The 24,491-nt window shown below is 36.8% G+C and overlaps 1 protein-coding gene across 1 annotated transcript in view; it reads right to left on the bottom strand.

The window, feature by feature from the left end:
• Positions 1–423: 423 nt before the first annotated feature.
• Positions 424–24,491, bottom strand: part of LOC130216582 (uncharacterized) — a 29,306-nt gene continuing 5,238 nt past the window's right edge. The window contains exons 3-6 of the mRNA XM_056448477.1: positions 6,138–6,428; positions 5,483–5,617; positions 5,238–5,329; positions 424–577 (exon numbers count right to left, since the gene is read on the bottom strand). Coding sequence (XP_056304452.1) covers positions 536–577; positions 5,238–5,329; positions 5,483–5,617; positions 6,138–6,428 — 560 coding nt within the window. The 3' untranslated portion in view covers positions 424–535. The remainder of the gene's footprint in view (positions 578–5,237; positions 5,330–5,482; positions 5,618–6,137; positions 6,429–24,491) is intronic.

Below are 24,491 nucleotides of genomic sequence, written 5' to 3'. Positions count from 1 at the left end.
AATGTAAATAAATATAACATGGCTACGCGGTGGAGCAGTAGGTAGTGCTGTCGACTCACAGCAAGAAGGTCGCTGGTTCGAGCCTCGGCTGGGTCAGTTGGCATTTCTGTGTGGAGTTTGCATGTTCTCCCCGCGTTTGCGTGGGTTTCCTCCGGGTGCTCGGATTTCCCTCACAGTCCAAAGACATGTGGTACAGGTGAATTGGGTAAGCTAAATTGTTCGTAGTGTATGAGTGTGACTGAGTGTGTATGGATGTTTCCCAGAGATGGGTTGCGGCTGGAAGGACATCCGCTGCGTAAAACATGCTGGATAAGTTGGCAGTTCATTCCACTGTGTCGACTAATAAAGGGACTAAGCTGAAAAGAAAATGAATGAATGAATGAATGAAACAAATGTTCCGAGTGACTATCAGTGATTTTTTTAAAAGTTTCTTTTTAAACATTATTCAAATTCAACATCATTTTTGCGCATTTAATAGTTTTGTTGCCATGTCTTTTTTTTAAGCATTAATGTAACCAGTACTGACTGTTGATCATCAGCGTCTTGTGACGATGCCTGCATACACCACCTCATCCTCCTGTCAGGACACACAAGACACAAAGAGAAGCATGCAAAAGAGTCAACCATGAGTAATGTCTAGTCTAGTTAAGAATGTTAAAGAAAAACTATTATTCAAATTTTTAACGTACTACATGTAGCATAGAAAGCATGCAAAGAGCACTTCCTTTATAAGCTGCCTCACAGCTCAGTTCATCATGTTCCAATGAAGCACAATGAATTTCCTTATTTTGTGCATGTTGCTTATGGCCCGTTTCCATTGAGTGGTACGGTACGGTTCAGTTTGGTACGCTTTTATGGCCGTTTCCACTGTCAAAAAGTGTACCAAACCGAACCGTACCGTACCACTTTTTCGGCACCCTTTCGAAAGGGTACCAAACACGAGAAAGGGTACCAAAAGGCGGAGCCACACGCGCAGCTGAACGCTATTGGTTTACAGAGATACGTCATTCGCTTACGCAACAAGACAGAATGAAAACAAAAAAAACACCATGTTTGAAATACACAGCCGACGAGCCGAGACATTACAGCGGAATTTTAAATACATATAATAACGAGCCATGATCGATCTGGGCTCAAACAAACCTTGTCGTCGTCTTGATAAACATCCACAAAGCCAAGAAGAAGAGCAGATTTACCCTGTGCCCCGTAGTTTTTTACGAGCCAGTCTGAGGCGCGAGCGGTTTCGCTTTCTTGCTAGCGCTCACGCGCGTCTAACATTATATCTGAAATATCAAACTGCTTAAGCTGATGATAATAACCTGCGCTTGATTATTGACGTGCTTTTGAAACCCGATCCTGTCAGACACTGACAAACGCGAGAGTGAAGCGTGAAGTGAATATGACCTGGGAATGACGGAATTACTGTCTAACAGAGGCTACATGTGCTGCTGAAGATTACATACACAGATGAGAGGTTTTCACTGACTGTAGGCTATATTTTGTGTTGTTTTGAACCTAAATACGGACCAAATGTCTGCTGTGTGTAGTTCTTCTGTAGTTGGTAACATATCAGAGACTGTAAGGGGCTGTATGTGTTTATATATGTTCATTTATTTAGTTATTTAATATAATTACAGACGTTACAGTAGGCTGTTTCGAACTGTCATTGATCTGCAGTTATAATCAACTCATGTTCATAGAAAAGTTAGTAATAAACATTTCTACACAAGTATTTATGTGTGTAAAGCCTCTGTTGTGTAAGAAGCGCTTCTCATATGATATGTAAGTGACCCGTACAGCTTTATTGTAGACATTTCCTCGAGCGAGAATGACATCGACTGAAACCTTCTGTCATACACCACGCCCACCAAAAGGGTACCCTTGTTAGTGGAAACGCAAGCCTGATAAAGGTGACCCGTACCAAACCGAACCGTACCATACCAGTCAGTGGAAACGGGCCATTATATGACACAATGTAGGACTGAACATGATTTTAATTAGGTGTGAAATCTTCAGCATGAAATTTAAGGTGAAAAATAGATTACATTTTTTAGGAGCGCAGATGTAGAGAGTTGCCAGCTCCTTCTGGTTTAGGGTTGTCAAAAGTAGCAACTTTGGTACCAGTTGGTACTGAAATTTTAAAAACATTCATTTCCCACTAGCATTTGACCAACTCAACGTAATGCATATTTTATTTCTAGAGTCCTTTCAACCAACCACAATTGGTACCAAAGTGCTGTACATAGAACCACAACATGCATACAAACAAGAAAGCAGCACAAATACATAATCTTACAACACATGATTAAAAGTTAAAGAAAATAAGTGTGTAGTAATCTTTGAAATGTCTCCAAAGTGGGAGAGTAGGAGCACTCTTGTGCGCGTTCTTTAACATCACCAATTGGCAATTGTGTTTATGTGGTCAACAGATATGACCGTGATTAGCCACGAAGGTCACCACTCTTCACGACTGTCCCACTTTTATTCATTAGGCTCCTTCTATCCTCTGGCTCAGACTTTGGTTGCATTCCAGTACCATTTTTTCACAAATTTCCCTCCGTCTTGTTGACTCTGATGTATGTCATTGATTGTGCCCACTACTGGCGAAACATCTAATTCCCTAAACCCTTAAGCAACATCTAATGCCCTAAACCCTTAAGCACTTGGAAACTACACTTTTGTGACGTCACATTGCATTCTGGGACATTTAGGTTCTGGAGGAGATTCTGTCATGGTCTTTGAATTTAGGGAAAATATTCAAGAGGGTCAAGGCAGGATTCTGTAACTAGGTCAGCCCATAAAATTACGCATTCATGCTCCATGTATTATAAAATATCGAAGTCAGGTATGCTGTATCTTTGTAGTATCGAAAATGGCATTGAATATTAATATTTTTTATGGTATCACATCGAAGAGATCGTATACTTGGCCAGTAAAGGACTTTGTTGTAGGAATCCAAATGAGCAAGTCTAATATATAGAAACAAAATAAAATAAAATAAACATGCATCATTCATCGATGTTTGAGGGAATCTCCTCAACCATCACCAGTCTGCAGTCTGATGACGTGATGGCAGCCATATTGTGCCATATCGCACACCACATGAAGCCAATTAAGATATAGGATACGCCCAAGATTGACAGAGGCCTGTGGGCAAATTTGGCCAGGATATCGAGGTAAACCCCTACTCTTTTCAAAGGACATTCTGGGTTTTTTTTTATGAGCTCATAGAGTCAGGACCTTCATTTAATGTCTTAAGTTTAATTTAAAGTAAAACGACATTGTACACTGGAAAGAAGCAGTGAACCTTCATCCAGCTGCAGACACCAATATTGGACTAACTGGGTGGACCCTTTCATGGGTATAAGTGTTTGTTTCTATTTTTCTGACACTAGATCAAAACTCCACTTCTGATGTTTCCTGTCAGTATCTCAGCACAGCCAAGAATATACCTGAGCTAGAAGGGCAGAGAGCCAAGAATAGAGCTAGAAGGGCAAAGAGCTGAGAAATTTCACAGTACCCTAAATACCTTATATGTGTGAAATGTATTCTGAGTAAAAACACGAAAAAACATCTGCATGTATGAAAGCAAGACCATGGACACAGAGGTAGAGGTTTGTGTAAAGACTGTTGTTTGTCTGTTAGCGACTGCTGATGAGGAACAAAACACAACAGTCTCAACCTTAAAACCAGTCTCCACCTTGGTCCTCTGACCCATTGGCTCTGCCTTGGCTCTATAAATGCTTTTACATGGCATGGTACGATCAAGTGGAAACCTCCTGCTCTATAGGCAAGAACTATTGCTACTTAGTTAAGTTTATTCATTCATTTTCTTTTCGGCTTAGTCCCTTTATTAATCTGGAGTCGCCACAGCAGAATGAACCGCCAACTTATCCAGCATTTGTTTTATGCAGCGGAAGCCCTTCCAGCTGCAACCCATCACTGGGAAACACATACACACTTATTCACACACACATACACTACAGACAATTTAGCATACCCAATTCACCTGTACCACATGTCTTTGGACTGTGGGGGAAACCGGAGCACCCGGAGGAAATCCACGCAGGGGAACGCAGGGAGAACATGCAAACCCCACACAGAAACGCCAACTGACCCAGCCGAGGCTCGAACCAGCGACCTTCTTGCTGTGAGGCAACAGCACTACCTACTGCGTCGCCCCTAGTTAAGTTAATTTATAAACTAATTTCGAGAGAAGACATGCTTATGTTTGACACGGTTGGCCCCGCATCAGCTAACGTAGGATTCACCAATCAGACAATTTCTAACTTAGTATAAATAATATAATAATAATAATAATAAATAATAAAATAAATAATACCCTAGTCATCTTCGTCTTGAAGAATCCCCCTCCCACCCCCTCTCCTCCTCTTTTTTCTTTTATAGGGCAGCACGTTGGCCCACTGTTGCCTCACAGCAAGAACGTCTCTAGTTCAGGTCTTTACCCAGCCAGTTGACATTTCTATACCGAGTTCAGGGCTCTCTCCTGGAAAGGCATGCCAAAACAAGCTTCATTACCAATCATCAGCTAAGTGTGAACTCTTGAAACTGCTGTGGTAATGAAAACCGAGCCAAACAAATTCAAACCGAAGTGAGCCAAACAATCTCAAACTACCGCTGCAGTAGAAAAGCAGCTAATGCTCCCTTATCTTCACTGTCGCCCATCATACAACTGGCTTCCCTAAGCTCTCCCAAAACCTCTGGGTCCAACTTTGTTGATTGTCGTCCCCACCTCCTCTTTGGGATTCTACTTCTTCTGCTTCATCTTATTGATTCATTCCTCTAACATGGAACTAAACTTATTTGACCTTAAGTTTGCTCATAGACTGTGTTCTTAAACATAATCTTGTCAGCATAACTGTTTTTTTTTCTAACACTTAGCCCCAGTGTACTTCCCGTTTTGTTAACCATCTGTGCTGCAGGGTTTTTCCACAGAGTTGACTTCAACATTCTCTCTTTCTTTGTGCTGACATTTAAACGTTTGAAGCACACCATATTTTGTGGGATTTCACAAGGAACTACATGTTTTGTAATTTTACATATATATTAACATAGTATAAATGTATATAATTTCACACACACATCTACATATTTTGTATTTAATAGCTATATTTCAGGTGTTTTTATTATGAAAGGAAGAAAAAGAAATCACAGGACAAAAACATCAGATTTGCTAATAAGAGTAAGACACAGATCATGGTAATAAATGATCTTACCGATCGTTGTGCATTTTTTTTGTAGAACGTTGGAGCAGCGTAAGTGACCTCATCATCACGGTGATCATCACGAGTCTGTTTCTGAACTGTTTCTACAATAATAACAGAAGGATTGAAACAATAAAACTCAACCTAGATTTGTGTCTTAGTAAAATGCTTTGTTGTTTCAGGTATACTGTATTTAAATTCTTATGTTTGATGAATTCAGCTTTTTTACAAATCGGTTAGCATGCGGTAACACTTGCCTTTCTGATCAGTTTTTTTTCGGTTCTTGCAGATCCAGATGATCCCGACTATTGTAACACTGATCAGAGATCCAGCAGCAGCAGCGACAGAAATCAGGATGAGCTGAGAGTTTGGAGAAGTTGTAGACGTAGATGCTAAGGTATGATTAGAAGAAGTAGTTGAAGCAGACCGTGTTGAAGGGTGTAAGGGAGAATTTGAAGGAGTCTGTGGGTGTCCTGTTGAAATGGCTAATGACAAACAGTGAGTGACAGTATCTATCTGAAAAAACACTATTTAAGCAGCAGCTCAGTTTAACCAAGTCTGAGCAGTTATGCAACTGAAGATCTGTGTGAAGTTTCAATGGCACCTAAAGACTGTACTTTACTGAGCTGATTGCTGCTATTGCCGTCATTTATTTAAGTCTTTGCATAAAAGATTGATGCATCATGTGCATGTTAAATATGGCTCATATGCTGATTCTTTGTCATGATATGCAGGAACTGGGAAGCTTTAAAACATTTGTATTATCAGATTTGTATAAAATATTTAGCCATTGAATAATTTCAATGTCTGTAATTCTTAAATAGTTTATCTATACATTTATAGCGCCTGTATGAGACTTGAATTATCAGTTTTGCAGTGAAAAGATGCTACAAAATGGTATATTTTATATACCTGGACATGGCTGACAGAGTGTGTTGTTGTCCAGATGTGTGGTCTGGTTGCTGATGGTGTTGTTGATCACGCAGATGTAGGTGTTGTTATCCTGATATTCCACCTCCAGAGGTAGAGAGAGACTGATGCTGAGATCAGACACACTGATGCTGGACAATAAACTGTTTCCTTTGTACCAGGAGAGACTCACAGCGCTCACATTCACCACTGAACACAACACTGAACAATTCTGCACTGATGAAGATGAGGAGGAAGAACAGTCTCTGTTAAGGACAGGAACAGACAGACGAGCTGGACAATACCAGAGAATAAAGAAAATGATATTTACAGTTAGATACACATTACTTATAATTTTTGTCTTAATATTTTATCATATAATTCCTGTAGACTCTTTTCACACTTTTCAATTTCACCCTGTGTGACTTTTACTACTTTTGAGACACACAAAACCAACTGTTTAGCAGAACACTCAGGTACCAGATTTAAGATTTTAATAGTTGATTTACATTTACACATCTACCAAACATCTTCATCCAAAGGATTTCTATTTCAATTTACCTCCTTATAAATCTGTTGTTTGTAACCTATTAATCATGAGCAGCAAAATAAATATTTACACTTTTACATGTGTAAAAATGGTCTAATATCTCAATTTTAAATGTCCCATTTTATATCAAATACCAAATATTCAAATCATGCCTGTTATAATCACCAGCAGTGTTGCCCTTGCAGGCTGCTAAAGAACACTCCCTGTCATTCAAATTAACTACATATCCCATCATGCACTGCACTCACACACCAGTTTCAGCTTATCTCCTGATTACATACACACACACACACACACACACACACACACACACACACACACACACACACACACACACACAGCTGCAGTTCATCTATACCGGGGTCTCAAACTCAATTTACCTGGGGGCCGCTGGAGTCTGGGCATGGCTGGGCCGCATCAAGAAATTAATTATATTATCAATTATTAACTTTTTTTATTTTATTAAAAAATAAAAATGAAGAGATTTGAGAAGATTGGAATTTTTTTTAACACAAAATAAGATGAAAAAATAAATAAAAAATGAACAAGAGAACAAATCAATCAGTAATAAATAGTAATAATAATAATAATAATAATAATAATAATAGTAATAATAATTAGATTTACTGTTATTCGCCGTGCTGTTGTTACAGGAAAAAGAAGCAACACTGTATTGTTGTCATTAGTTTTGACTATTTTAACATATAGAAAAATATGTAATGTTTATTGTCTGAGGCAATGCAAATACAATGCAAGTAGAGCGATGCAAATGACCCACAAATAACGGTGTGACCCTATAATTGGTCGGGTTACCGGGGACTTTTATTGCCGATGGACAGGTGTCGATGTGTGACTGCAGATAACTACATTAGGCGGCATGAGAGTGATTGTGTACGCAAGAAAGATGATTGGTTGAAAATATTGTTCAGGACCAATAGTTAAACATGAATTTTGTTTAACTAGAGCATAAAAAAGCTTGTTTTAAAGTGTTGTGAATGAAGCGCGCTGGGACGAATGTCCATGTGTGCCCAATAAAAAACGAGGCAGCCAGCAGACACGGAAAAAACACGGCTGTAACTTTCACTCATTGGGAAATGTTTCTCTGTCTGCGTCAAGACGAGCCGATGTCTCGCCCTCATATACCATATACCCCACCGTGATTGTTGGGTTCAGTCAGCTCCACACACAAAACTGTAAAGTGCAATCCGTGGGCCGCAGGTTTGAGACCCCTGATCTATACAGATTACTTGTATTTTATAGAGACCATACACACACTCATCCAGGGCTGAGTCTTGTTTTCATTGTGGTGAGCGTTACAAAGCATTTCCCTGCCTAGTCTAGCTGTGTTTTGATCCCTGGTTGTTTTACTGTTTATGTTTGCCATGTGCCTCGACCATTCACCACACTGACTATACTCCTTGTATTATCTTCATGCCGCCGTTTGCTCCTTTATTGAGCATTGCCTGCCTGGCCACTCTAATTAAAAGCTGCATTTGGATTCAACCTTTGTTGTCACCCATGTCAAATCATAACAATGCCATAAAGACACAAATGTTCATTGCCATCCAAGCTCATTTTTTTTCAATACACTAAAATAATAATAAAAATAAATACTCATCAGACAGGGTGAACAGACCTTTAATTGAGACTCACCATATACAGTAACACTGAAGATGTGTGTGGTTGGTTTTCTCTTGCCGCTGATGGTTATTTGATAAACTCCAGAGTCTGCTGTTGTGATGTTCATGATGGTCAGAGATGCAGTCTGATGATCCAGCTTCAGTCTGTTTCTGAATCCCACAGCATCACCATCAGATGTGGAGGAGATTCCAGAATCTAGATCCATTTGAGCTATCTGAGTGTTTTTATGTCCAAACTTCCACGTCACCACATCATCTTCCTTTAGTTCAGCAACACCAGACTCCAGAGTGACTGAGTCTCCCTCCATTACTGACTTCACTACACCTGAATCAGCAAACACACCTGAAGAACACACAGTGGCAGATCGGTTTTAATCTAAATAACACATCAAAGTTTCTGGTTAGGATTTTTAAGGCTATATATATATATATCTATATACACTGCAGCATAGAGTAAATGAGTACACCCTCTTTTTTATTTCTATCCGTTTCTTAGGGAATAGGGACAAACAAACAAATAAATGTCTCACCATGGTATCATTTAAAAAAAATTCAATATTTTATTAAAAAAACAGTTTTCTTATTGATTGTAATTTAATTTATTTTCTTCAATACAGTCCTTCAGAAATCATAATAATATTATGACCTGCTGTTCCATTATGATCAATTATTACTGGAACTGGGCTGCACGGTGGCGTAGTGGGTGGAACGTTTGCCTTACAGCAAGAAGGTCGCCGGTTTGAGCCTCAGCTGGATCAGTTGGCGTTTCTGTGTGAAGTTAGCATGTTCTCCCTGCGTTCGCGTGGGTTTCCTCCGGGTGCTCCGGTTTCCCCCACAAATCCAAAAACATGCACTATAGGTGAATTGGGTAGGCTAAATTGTACGTAGTATATGTGTGTGGATGATTCCCATTGATGGGTTGCAGCTGAAAGGGCATCCGCTGTGTAAAACATATGCTGGATAAGTTGGCGGTTCATTCCGCTGTGGCGACTCCAGATTAATAGAGGCACTAATCCGAAAAGAAAATGAATGAATGAATTACTGGAACTCAATCATTAACAAGTATTCTTATTATGATCCATTTACTTTTTACTTCATAGTTTTGTGGAAACTGATTTTAGCTTTTAGGAATTTTTAATGAAAATAATAGTATTTAACATTTTATTTTTTTAACATAAACTTTCACATCGAGAGAAGAGAGTTGAGGTTTTCGAAAATTGGTGTGAAGTGTGTGAAATTGGAAGGTGATTATTAAAAAAGGAAAAAATTATAATTTTCTCTGTTGATTTGTTGTTGCAAGCACATGTAGGCAGGGGATCCGTAGCAAACCCCCAAGTGATTTACCTCTTGCTAGAGATACAATACAATTCACAGACATATTTACTACTTGCATGCGTTTTCAAAACAATGTCTCCTTTTTTTAAAACTCTACACACAATTCTCAAAACTGCACACACATGTTGCAAAATGCCTCACATCTCCTTCAAAATGTAACACTGCATTCAGAATGCTATGAACACATGCCAGAATGACGCATTTGTGTCAAATGGCAAACACGTCTTTCATGACATTACAGTTTTTTTCTGATGGCTTAGACACATTTTTTGTAACCATTGGCTATTTTTGCAAAACTCTAGCAAAAGCTAATAAACCTTGCTTAACTCTTCAAACCTTTATAAAATTGTATTTTTATATCAAACATTTAACACAAGCCATCACATTAATAAGCACACAATGCGTCAACTACACACTGATGGAATGAATAAAAACTACATCTGGCTTTTGCCTTCTCTGGGCACAAACTAGGCTGTGCAGTTTGAGGTCATACCTTTCTCATAGTTCTGTAAACCTACAGGGATCCAAACTTCAAGTACTGGTGTTTATTTACACAGATCAAAACAAACAGATATGTTTTTCCAAGGTAAAACACAAAATAGTAATTTCACTGAAATAAATTTAAAAATCTGACTACGTCGTGTCGTCTCTCTGGGTCTGGCCAGAAAATGTCATCTACATCACATACTATGTCCTCTAGTCCAAGCGAATGCCGTATACAGGCCTGACATAATGCTTCTCCTTGTCCTCTTCCTCCAACTTCGCCTCCTTGTCGTCCTCTCCCTCTCACTTCCTCACCTCCACGTCTTCTTCCTCTACCTCCTCTAAAGCTGCGGTCACACTAGAGTTTGTGTGTGCGAAATTCTGTCGTACGGCGCTGCGACATTAAAAAGGCGAGCAATTGCTCCATGTTTTAAATTTCTGTCCAGAGAGGTCCTGTTTTGATCCTCGATTGGTCTCGCACAGTCAAGTGATGCGATTTCGGAGGTCAGAGTTCACCAAGCTTGAATTTTGCACCGCAGCAACCTGCGAAACTTGACGCATGACCTTGCGTTTCTGGTCTGACGCATTCGCGTGCGTATAAAAGGAAGTCTATGGGAGGAAAAGCCCAGTGTGACCGCAGCTTTATTCTCACTCTTCTCAGTCTTCCTGCTCCCTCCATTGTACTTCAAACAGACAGCTTACAGGTGGCTTATTTACAGTGCTTGGGCTGACTGCAAAGTAAACTAATTATTTAAAACAGTTTTCACATGTGACAGTGTGCCAGACAGTTGGCAAAATAGTGTAAATGATAGCCCTATGTGTATAGTTTTGCTAGGAGTGTGTTGATCATTTGGAAATTCAGTGTAAAGCAGTGAGTTGTTTACAGTTGCGCTACAAGAGTGCTGTGCAGTGGTTTGTACCTACAATTTTGCAAAGTGTGTGTTACAAAATTGCAAACTGAGTGCAAAGCAGTGTTTGTGCTTTTAATTTTGCAAACTCAGTGACTGGTTTTGCTCAAGCAGCAACCTTCCGCTCTCCCTCGGGAAGCCAATATGGAATTAACTGAAACTGCAATTCATCGAAATTCTGCTAGTCCTGGCTCCATATGGAGCAAATTTCTATTGAGCCCACTGTTAAACTGCGGTCACACTGGGCTTTTCCTCCCATAGACTTCCATTCATACGCACACGAATGCGTCAGACCGAAAACACAAGGTCGTCCGTCAAGTTTCGCATGTTGCTGCGGTGCAAAGTTCAAGCTTGGTGAATTCTGACCTGCGAAATCGCATCACTTGACTGTGAGACCAATCGAAGATCAAAACAGGACCTCTCTGGACAGAAATTTAAAACATGGAGCGATCGCTCGCTTATTAAAATGTCTAATCATCTTGTTTAATCCCGCCCCTTTTTGCAGCGAAAAGCTGCAGTCACACTGGGCTTTGTGTATGCGAAATTCTGCGAGCGATTTACTATAGGTCACATTTTGATCCTCGATTGGTCTCACGCAGTCAAGTGATGCGATTTCGCAGGTCAGTGTTCACCAAGCTTGAACATTGCACCGCAACAACATGCGAAATTTGACGCATGACCTTGCGTTTCCGGTCTGACGCATTCCCGTGCGTATGAATGGAAGTCTATGGGAGGAAAAGACCAATCGAGGATCAAAACATGACCTCTCTGGACAGAAATGTAAAACATGGAGTAATCACTCGCTTTTTTTAATGTCTGATCATCTTGTTTAGCCCCGCCCCTTTTCGCAGCGCCGTACGACAGAATTTCGCACACACAAACTCTAGTGTGACCGCAGATTAAAGCGGTGGTCACACTGGGCTTTTCCTCCTATAGACTTCCATTCATACGCACGCGAATGCGTCAGACCGGTATCGCAAGGTCATGTGTCAAGTTTCGCATGTTGCTGTGGTGCAAAGTTCAAGCTTGGTGAATTCTGACCTGCGAAATCGCATCACTTGACTGCGTGAGACCAATCGAGGATCAAAACAGGACCTCTCTGAACAGAAATGTAAAACATGGAGCAATCGCTCGCTTTTTTAAATGTCTAATCATCTTGTTCAATCCCGCCCCTTTTCGCAGCGCCATACGACAGAATTTCTAGTGTGAAAACCTAGTGTGACCATAGCTTAAGCCAGGTCTAAGTAAAATGCCAGCAGGTGTCTGTAGCTCCGCTCACTCTCCGCCTCTTTGCCCTTGTTTGGTATCCCTTGTTTGGTGCGATGACGCGCAAACAAAATGGCGACGGTTGGCCGCGCCTACTTGTAGCTTCTTTTGCAGTGTTCAGAAACCTAAGGCTGACGTCACGGATACTACGTTCATCTTTTACAGTCTATGGTTTTGCTATAAGAATGAATCATTTTATAAATTGTTCTATAAGGATTTCAGTTAGGGGTTAAGCATTCAGAAAAAACTAAATGTTTGGATATACTATGTAAACATAGTTGTTCTAAATCTTAAGCTCTTTGCTCTTTAGGCTTATATCTACATTTCAATGTTCTACAGTGGAAAATAATCTGCTGAGAGGAGGAACGGATCATTAGGCCAAACATTACTGTTTTACAGTAGCATACAATAAAACCATAAACGGACTGTATGTAAAAAAATGCAGTAATGCTGATTGGTTACAGTGGTGATCAGTTAGGAAATTTGTGTTTTCGCATTTGAGGAGTGTGTGTGTGACCTGGTGAACAAGTGTTGCAATTGGTTGTGTTTGGAAGAGGAAAGCAAAAAACTTCCAGTTATATTTTAGTGCTTTAGGTAGAGCATTGTGTGTAGTGTTTTGTTGTGTAAAAATAATTTTATGCAATTGAGTTTATGGCTGAGAACTAGCGTATGGTTTTGAAGATTCGCTGTGTAGCTTTGCATTTTGAGTGAGATGTTTCAGAAATTCTGTGACGTAAAGATTTTGTGTGTAAGCAGTAGGTAAATGGTTTAAAAATACAAACAATTCAAAAACATTTATACAAGGAGAAAAGAGCTATCCACGAAAGAGGACTGTTGAAGAGGCTTTATTATTGCAAATGAGGTTGTGAAGTTATTTAGTGAATGAGTTAAATATTAATGTTTTTGATTAAGAGCTCAACTAGGAAATATTGGTTACTGATGTAAAATTTTAAGGTTACTCACACAGGCCAGTGCATGCGTATTAAACATAAACTCAATATTGTAATGACCTGGCCCACAGCCCTATAGCCAGGTGCATCAGGGAAAATGGTTTAGAGTGAGTTTATGTGTTATATTAGGTAAATACATGGGTTGTTTTGTTATAAACTTTGTGTGTTTATGTTTGAGTTGGCTTCTTTGTGTTTAAGCCCAATATTTCATTCATTATGGTGGCTTGAAAAGCCAGCATATTGTTATCTATCAAAACTTCTTCTTCTTCTTCTTCTTCTTCTTCTTCTGAGACTAATTTCTAAGTGTATCTCCTCCTAAGCCTTTCAAGCTACATACTTCAAACTTTCGTCAAACCTTCAAACTGGTCTGACTCTGGTTGCTATGTCTTTTCTAACTGATCTGACCTTGGGTTTTCTGAAAAATGACCCAGAAAAATCCCAAAAGTCCCATTGACTTAACATTGGGTCAAACTTTGTGAGCTCATAACTCTGCATCAGACTGTCCTACAGACTTCTAACTGGACTCATTTAACTAGCCAGCAGCCAATAACTGATGACTTCTTAACTTACTAGCCCCTCCCTAGCAACCACTTACAGCACCCTAGCAACTGTCCCATAGACTTCCATTGTAAAAGACTGTCATTGACTTAATATTGGATCAACCTTTGTGAGCTCATAACTCTGCATCAGACTGTCCTACAGACTAGAGTCTGGCCTCATTCAACTCAGTCTAGCCAGCAGCCAATCACTGATTACCTTTAAACTTACTAGCCACTCCCTAGCAACCAATTTCAGCACCCTAGCAACTGTCCCAGAGACTGTGACTAGCTATTCTAACACATGCTAACAGTTTAAACTTCCTACTGACATGCTAATCTTCCTAGAAAGGTGCTAGCAACAAGATGGTGACATGCTAGTCATGCTAGTAACATGCTAATTCATGCTAACAACATGCTAATTCATGCTAGAAACAAGCTGATTCATGCTAGAATCATGCTAGTAACATACTAATATCATGCTAATTACATGCTAATATCATGCTAGTTACATGCTAATTCATGCTAGAATCATGCTAGTAACCTGCTAATTCATGCTAGTAACATGCTGGTAACATGCTAATTCATACTAGAATCATGCTAACAACATGCTAATTCATGATAGAAACATGCTAGTAACATGGTAATTCATGCTAGAATCATGCTAATTCATGCTAGAAACATGCTAATTCATGCTAGAATCATGCTATCAACATGCTAATTCATGCAAGAAACATGCTAGTAACATGCTAATTCATGCTAGAAATACGCTAATAACATGCTAATTCATGCTAGAATCATGCTAACAACATGCTAATTCATGCTAGAATCATGCTAGTAACATGCTAATTCATGCTAGTAACATGCTAATTCATGCTAGTAACATGCTAATTCATGTTAGGATCATGCTAGTAACATGCTAAATCATGCTAGATCATGCTAGTAACATGCTAATTCATGCTAGTAACATGCTAATTCATGCTAGAATCATGCTAGTAACATGCTAATTCATGCTAGAATCATACTAGTAACATGCTAATTCATGCTAGAATTATGCTAGAAACATGCTAGTTAATGCTAGAATCATGCTAACAACATGCTAATTCATGCTAGAATCATGCTAATTTATGTTAGCAACTGCCTAGCAACCACTCAGAATACTTTAGCAACCGCCTAGCAACAACCCAGAAACATACTAACATATATGTACTTATCTATGCCGACTGTTTCAAACTTCATAAAAACTGCTTCAGTTATTTACACTTTAAAACGACTTCAAACTTTTAGACTCGGCTTTTCAAGCCACCATAAAGTTTGTCTTCAAACTTTAATATCTAGTTTAAAAAATATTGGCCATCACCATCAACGAGGGTAGTGTGTAAAGGAAGCATCCCCGTGGTATGGTCCTGTTAAGGGCAGTTCATGTTCTGAGCTCAGAATTAAAAGGTTAACTGACCTCCTACCTGCTTATTTTGCCAGATTGCTAACAACAGAGACACTCAGGGTCGTGCGGTGTATGGGACACAAGTGTTCTCCTCGCTAATGTGCTGTTAAGCATAAAGTTATGCGCTATAAATGCTAGCCCCCTGCTAGCCATTTAGATTAATTAAACAGTTTAGTTGGGTTATAGTAGCTCCAGTTGCCCACGTTCAGCAATCATCACAATTTGATTTTAATTAAAGCTATGTCTTATTCATTCATTTTCTTTTTCCGCTTAGTCGCTTTATTAATCCGGGGTCGCCACAGCGGAATGAATCGACAACTTATCCAGCAGATGCTTTTATGCAACGGATGCCCTTCCAGCTGCAACCCATCTTTGGGAAACATCCATACACCCATATACACACATACACTAAACCAGAAAGCACCCGGAGGAAACCCACACGAACGCAGGGAGAACATGCAAACTCCACACAGAAACGCCAACTGACCCAGCCGAGGCTCGAACCAGTGACCTTCTTGCTGTGAGGCAACAGCACTACCTACTGCTGTCTTATTGTTTAGGACAAAAAGAGAATTTAAATTAATTGACTTTCAACAAGACATATGCTTTGAACAAGGTTATATAAAATTGTTCTTGTGGAAATAGAACATTTTGTTTAGGGCAAATTATTTATTTTCTATTGGGTCAAGTGATCCTATTTAGATGTGAATCATTACCATATTTTTTTTAATACGATGATTTAAAGCTTTTTTTTTTTTGCGTCCTCCGTTCTTGTGGTCTTGAGGTTTGGAACTGAACGGAACTGAGGACACAAGATCACTGAAGAACGCATATTGAGAAACAGCCTGTGTCTGAGGCTCCCTCCTGAGACTGCTGCCCCCAACATGGTATTGACTCTGAATCAACAGTCAAAAGGTTACAACTTTTTAAGTTTTTGTAAATAGCAAGCTCTGTGATTGGTCAGCTTGGTAGCATTGATGACTGTGGGAGGAGCTGAGAGGAGCAAGCCCGTGGCTTGAGTGTTTAACAAGTGTCGAGTCTGTGGAGGAGCTCTATATGCATACTTTGTTTTGTGTTTACCTTACGATTAAAGTTTGCCAGTTCTCACGTTGAGTGAGTGAGTTTGAGCTACTTTTATAGTAGGTAGCATTACAAGTATTTCTGGTGTAGACAAAACACCTGCAAAGAAACACGACACAGAAGAGCATAGAAACCCAGTGTCAGCTAGTGTTTCAGAAGTGTTATTGCAGAGCAACACAAACAAAAATGCAGAAGTATAAATGCGCGAGTACATGCAAGGCATGCACTGTGGGTTACGGTGATTACTCAACGCAGAAGAATAACTCAGCCTTAACAAAATGAGAAATTTTATTTCTGTTTTATGTTTCTTCAGTGATTCTGCTTGCACCTACTTGTATTTCATTAATCATTGCTCTGCATCTCAGTGTTTCATTAGTTCTTTGTTGAGTCTGGCACATTTATGCTTTTTCACCATCTCCGTTTTGTTTCCTACACACACCCATATCACTGTTTCCACAGAAATATGAAGCAGAATGGATTTCATCATTAATAATACAAAAAAGCTGACATGCTCATTTAATATGCCACTGAGGTAACAGGAAATTACACTTAAAATTAAATTAAGAAAATATATTTTTTTAAAATCATTGATCCTTAATAAAGAAACTTATGAGCCTCATGTGCTTATTTACTTTAAAGCATAAAACCCTGAATCTAGACAAGATCATACAGTTGTATCAAACCATGAAAGCATTCATAACTTACCAGTCAGAAGCCAAAAAGACAAACACAAAAAAACAAACGACTGAAACATTTTCTTCAACAGTTTAGCAGTCTGTAATCCACTGAGGATGGTTGCGAAACTGTTACGGTCTGTAGAAAAGTGTGTGATGCAGAACAGTACGTCTCTGTTGGGGGTTGGACTCAAATTCTATTTGCTCTTTAATAAACTAAATTGCAGTATTGCTAAGTGCCATTGCATTCATGATATTTTCTTGATTAACAAGCTCACTAATTTGCTTCGACTAGATTAATTCAGTAAATAAACTATAGTACGTTTATAAATTATGTTATATTATAGTATATTAATTGTAGAAATTATTTACTTATTAATAAAAAATAATTAACTGAAAACAAAAAAATGGCAAAAATAAGGCACAAGAGTAAATTAAGTTGGTCCCACTTTATATTAAGTGGCCTTAACTAATATGTACTTACACCAAAATAAATAATTCGTTACAATGTACTTGCTGTGTAAATACATGTATTTACTGTGTACTTATGCTTGATTAAATATCTGTATGTAAATACATCTGTAATTAATCTTTGTAACTACATTTGTAAATACACTGTTGACCATTCTTTACACCTCAACTCACCCTTAAACCTACCCATACCACCAAACCTGTCCATAACCCTACCCCTATCCCAACCTAAGAGCACCACAAGTGTTCTCAAATACATTATGAACACAGTAAGTACATCGTATTTATTTTTTGATGCAAGTACATAGTAGTTAAGGACACTTAATATAAAGTGGGACCATTAAGTTTTACAACTTAAAAAACAATGTAGTACGCACAATTATAATGCAGTTTGTTAAATGGCAATGTATTTCTGTATTTAAAGGGAATCTATTATGCTTTTTTAACTGTTTAAATGGTAATTGGTGTGCTGTTTGTATTGTTGTGGACAAAAAAATCCTTTTTTAAGAACTACAAGAAACAGCTTGTTTGGACTACTAGTATGGAACAAAATCAATGCCAAAAGTATTGAATTAAAAAACTTGATTAATAGCACAAACTGAAAGGAATAATACACCGTATTAACAAGTTCTTGCATTTTGATGACTTAAATTGCAGAGTTTGTATTTTTAGGTTCTGAAATTTAACATTGCTGTTTATTTAAGCTGTGAATATTTCAACAACAAATATTCCAAACACGTTTTGGTACTTATAAATTCAATAAATCATATTTATTTTCCAGGTTTCACTTATAAAATATTCAATACCCTTTAAAAATACGATGTATAATGTTCAAAAGGTAATTTTCAGTTCATTTTATTTCAGTTCAAATATTTGCTTCCTTAAATTCAGTGGCTCAAATTCGACTGCAGGAAAAGCAATAGATTGCATATTGAAGATCGCCAGCTGCTTTTTCACCAGCAGGTGGAGATGGAATAATTTAACATTTTTAACCCGAGAAAAAAACCCAATAAAGGCACAAAAGTAGCATTTAATATTAATATCAGTGTCTTGGACATTATAAGTAATAAAATGAGTATGGGTAAAATAAGTAAATGATGTTTTGATCATTTATATTTTCCCTTATGTAACGGAAGCCAGCTGGTGATCACCTCACTCCTCGCATCCAGCGACAGACGTTGTTCTGCAATCTTTAGCCTCCTCAGAACATTTATCTCCCATGCCGGTATCGCCGGCTCGCGCCCTGCTCGGACCGGTGGCCTTACATGCACATAAACCGTCTTTTGATGAATATGATGTTACACATTCTCTGTCTTTATTAACTCATTAGATGTAAAGTATAATATTGACTGGCTGCTAAAGAATATAAATGTAAGAGAAACAGGAAAGAATATAACATAATAATACAAAATAGATAAACATAAATGCCAGGGATAAGAAAAATTGAGAACAAAGATATTAGTTTCAAAACCAGAGAGATTTTATGAGAATGTCACACAAAACAGTTTACTTGGAACTGTTAGACAGAGTGTTCAGGTATGATTTAAGGTTGAGTATGGATGGGACGTGTAATTTAAATTAATTGAACATAATGAGCGAATGCATTAAAGGAGAGTCTTCAGTTATTCATACATATAACCGTCTAAAATATGGCATAAGCATTAAGGTGTTATTAGAAGTGTTTGCACTGTTTAAACGCAGCTTTTTTTTCCAGGATTGGGATAGGCTATGTTTTCATTATTTAAATTATTGTTGTTGTTATGATTATTATTATTATTATTTTATTATTATTACTATTCTTCTTCTTATTATTAAACTATTCTTATTATTATTATTTTATTATTATTACTATTCTTATTATTCTCATTATTTTATTATTATTACTATTCTTATTATTATTATTTTAGTATTATTACTATTATTATTATTATTTTATTTTTATTATTATTATTATTTTATTATTATTACTATTATTATTATTATTATTACTATTCTTCTTATTATTATTATTATTTTATTATTATTGTTATTTTATTTTTATTATTATTATTATTATTATTATTATTATTATTATTATTATTATTATATTCTTATTACTATTATTGTTGTTATTATTATTATTATTATTATTATATTCTTATTACTATTCTTATTATTACTATTCTTCTTCTTCTTATTATTATTATTATACTATTATTATTATTATTATTATTATTATTATTTTATTATTATTATTATTATTATTATTATTACTATTCTTATTATTATTATTATTATTTTATTATTTTATTCTTATTACTATTCTTATTATTATTCTTATTTTATTATTATTACTATTCTTATTATTTTTATTATTATTATTTTATTTTTATTATTATTATTATTATTATTATTATTATTATTATATTCTTATTACTATTATTATTATTATTATTATTATTATTTTATTATTATTACTATTCTTCTTATTATTATTATTTTATTATTATTACTATTATTATTATTATTACTATTCTTCTTATTATTATTTTATTATTATTACTATTCTTCTTATTATTATTATTTTATTATTATTACTATTCTTATTATTATTATTATTATTATTATTTTATTTATTATTATTATTATTATTATTACTATTGTTCTTATTATTATTATTATTTTATTATTATTACTATTATTATTATTATTATTATTATTATTATTACTATTCGTATTATTATTATTGTTATTATTATTATTATTATTTTATTATTATTATCATTATTATTATTATTGTTATTATTATTATTATTATTATTTTATTATTATTATTATTTTATTATTATTATTATTATTATTATTTTATTATTATTATTATTATTATTATTTTATTATTATTACTATTATTATTATTATTATTATTTTATTATTATTACTATTATTATTTTATTATTATTATTATTATTATTATTATATTCTTCTTCTTCTTCTTATTATTATTATTACTATTATTATTATTATTATTATTATTATTATTATTATCATTATTATTATTATTATTATATTCTTATTACTATTCTTATTATTACTATTCTTCTTCTTATTATTATTATACTATTATTATTATTATTATTATTATTTTATTATTATTATTATTATTATATTCTTATTACTATTCTTATTACTATTCTTCTTCTTCTTATTATTATTATTATTAATATTATTATTATTATTATTATTATTATTATTGGACGTTTGTTTAGAATATTGCGCTTAAAGTCATTTGTGATTCTAAATTAATATTTCTATTCCTTATTAGCTATCACTTTGCCTGTTTTCTCTTTTTTCTAATTTTTGGGGTTCTGCCACGGTTAAATGTTTGCAAAATGTCTTCTAGTTTGTAAAGATTATTGTTTTATTGTTATGTACACTGTAAAAAAAATTCTGTAAAATTTACGGGAAAATACTGGCAGCTATGGTTGCCAGAACTTTTTGGTAAAAAATACAGAATTTTTCTGTAAAATAGTTAACAAGAGAAAACTTTATTCCCGGATGTAATGTCCAGTGGCGCAGTTCCCGGGGGGGACAGGGGGGACATGTCCCCCTCACTTTTTTTTAGATATAACGTTAGCACAGGCCCGGATTGGCTAATCGGGAGGACTGGGTGATTTCCCGGTGGGCCAGTCCGTTTTTTGTTCGAAATAACATTCTCGACAGATGTACTGTTACAAGCTAATTCCCTGCCACCGTTTCTGACAGACTTGCCCTGTTCTGACAAGTTATCGGGTAAGGTTATCAGAATTTAAAATTTAATTGAATCAAAACATAATTATTGAATAATAGCTTACAGAATAGAAAAATTCAATCAAATTAGAATGAACTTGTCATGTTTTTTCAGGGGTTTAGTTTTGTATGCACTACAATTTAACTAAGCAAATAATTCAAATGCAAACCAAATCACACCCTTGTGTCCTGCTAGGAGAATATATTGTTAATCATTGTGAGGGTTCAGCCTTGTTGGATCTATAGTTATAAACCAGCACTGAAATTGTAGCCACAGACACCAGAGCAGAGAAAACCAGTCGGACCATAGCTTCAGTAGAACCACAACAGCAAACACAGTCTGAAATATGAAAACACAGAAAAGAACTTCTCAGTTGAAAATGAACTCTCAAACTAATTTTGACACATTAAATTCCAAAACCAAGGAATTTATACTGAAAGTACTATACTGAAAGTAGTGTGCAGTATATAAAAATACCTGGATATGGTTGACAGAGTGTGTGGATGTCCAGATGTGTGGTCTGGTTGCTGATGGTGTTGTTGATCACACAGCTGTAGATGTTTTTATCCTGATATTCCACCTCCAGAGGTAGAGAGAGACTGATGCTGAGATCAGACACACTGATGCTGGACAATACACTGTTTCCTTTGTACCAGGAGAGACTCACAGCGCTCACATTCACTGAACACAACACTGAACAATACTGCACTGATGAAGATGAGGAGGAAGAACAGTCGCTGATGATGATGACTGGAACAGGCAGACGAGCTGAAAACATCAGATAAAAACAGAATAACATTTACAATAAGAAACATTTACACACATACCTTTAAGGAATAGTTCATCATACATTTGTCATGGATGTCAAGGAATAATGAGGAGAGTTCATAGGAATAAAGTCAATAAACAGTTTAATAAAAAAGTTAACATGATATGCGCATCAACATCTCAGGGCACAGGAACATCCAGGTAAAACAGCAAGAGGAAAAAACATTAAGACCGAACAGGGAACATGGGGAAAACAGGAACTAAATATACTGACTAAACAAACTACAACAGGTGGTGAGAATCAAAACACAAGTAAACATTAGTCAACACTAAAGCTGCGGTCACACTAGAGTTTGAGCATGTGAAATTCTGTCGTACGGCGCTGCGAAAAGGGGCGGGATTAAACAAGATGATTGAACATTTTAAAAAGGCGAGCGATTGCTCCATGTTTTAAATTCCTGTCCAGAGAGGTCCTGTTTTGATCCTCGATTGATCTCATACAGTCAAGTGATGCGATTTTGTAGGTCAGAGTTCACCAAGCTTTAACTTTCCAATGCAGCGATCTGCGAAACTTGACGGACGACCTTGTGTTTCCATTTGCATGCGTATGAATGGAAGTCTATGTGGAGAAAAGTGCAGTGTGATCGCAGCTTAATGCAGACGGGAAGGGGAACAAAGAAATAGATGACAATACACACCTGAACCAAGTTACCACAGTAAACACTGGGGAGAAACTGGCTCATGAGGCACCTTTGGATAGGCAGTTTCATACAGTGGGTACAGAAAGTATTCAGACCCCTTAAATTTTTCACTCTTTGTTATATTGCAGCCATTTGCTAAAATCATTTAAGTTCATTTTTTCCACAGCACCCCATAACACAGAATTGTTGACATTTCTGCAGATTTTTTCAGCTGTGCGTGAGGCTCTGCCTTTTGGTACCCTTTTTCGTCTTTGGTACCCTTTTGAAAGGGTGCCGAAAAAGTGGTATGGTTCAGTTCGGTACGCCTTTTGACAGTTAAAACGGCTATAAAAGCGTACCAAACCGAACAGTACTGTACCGTACCACTCAGTGGAAACGGGCCATATGGTCTTATTTAGCTGTGGTAGAGTTTTGATTGTAGGAGTTTAATACCATAATATTAATATACGAGCTAGAGACGTGTTGCAAAACACCCGATTACACATAAAGAGGGAATAAAGGTGTACATTAAAAGCATAAGTCTTAAGCAAGTTGTATAGAAATGTGATCATGTAGCCAGGCTGCTATAGCCAAATTTTGCTCACTTGTGCCAATGCCAAACATCGGTTTCAATTGTGCCATCAGCAAAAATCTTGGGCTGTGGACAATGTGAAAGATTTATTGTTCTCTAATGAGTCCACCTTCACTGTCCACCTTCACTGTCAGACTGTTGCATGCCAGGAGTAAAGCATGGGGTTGATCAGTGATTGTTTGGGCTGCAATATCATGGCATTACCTAGGCCCAATACTTGTGCTAGATGGATGTGCCAAAGGCTACCAAACCATTCTGGATGACCATGTGCACCCAATGGTTCAAATACTGCATCCTGAAGTTGGTGCTGTGTATCAGGATGATAAAGCACCATACACATAGCAAGACTGGTGACAGAGTGGTTTGATGAACATGAAAGTGAAGTTGAAGATCTCCCATGGCCTGCACAGTCACCAGATCCAAATATTAGTGAGCCACTTTGGGATGTTTTGGAGGAGCAGGTCAGGAAACATTTTTATCCACCAGCATCACGTAGTGGCCCTATTGTGTGAAAAAGGTCTAAAGCAGGGGTGCCCAAACTCAAGCTGCATCTCAAAATGCACACTATATTTATGCACTGTATTTATACACTTACACACTCAACAGCATAGTATATGTATGTAGTGTTGTCCCAAATGGCACACTAATGTTTTTTTACTAAGCGGAAATTCAACCCGTTTCCCTGATGACGTTTGACGGTTGCCAAATCAGTGAAATAAATCACCAAACTATCAAATAATACCTGCCATGAGTATAACCGCATTCACCACCGGGAGCCGCTATAATCACTCTCGAAGAATTTTGCTTTCACAATATAAAATAAATAAAGTTTGAGTATGTGCGCCCGATAGCTCCGCCCCTTCCACTACGTGAACAAAGCTGCGGTCATTGAGTGCATGAAGTGCCCATGATTCCACACTTCATTTTACCGGCTGAATGAGTCCATCATCCGGTTATTTAAAGTGGACTTATTATTTTTAGAGTTTTCAGTGTGAACGCACTACTTGCGCTATTTATACTACAATATGGCGTAGAAAAGTTCATAAGTATGCGATTTGGGTCACAGATACAGTCTTGGAGGGCCGGTGTCCTACACAGTTTAGCTTCAACTTCCTTTAACACACCTGCCTGGAAGTTTCTAGAATACCTAGAAAGAGCTTGATTAGCTGGTTCAGGTGTGTCTAATTGGGGAACTAAACTCTGCCAGACACCGG

This window comes from Danio aesculapii, chromosome 22 (assembly GCF_903798145.1).
Source record: "Danio aesculapii chromosome 22, fDanAes4.1, whole genome shotgun sequence".
NCBI classification, from domain to species: Eukaryota; Metazoa; Chordata; class Actinopteri; order Cypriniformes; family Danionidae; genus Danio; species Danio aesculapii.
This window is presented reverse-complemented; position numbering and strand designations above follow the sequence as displayed.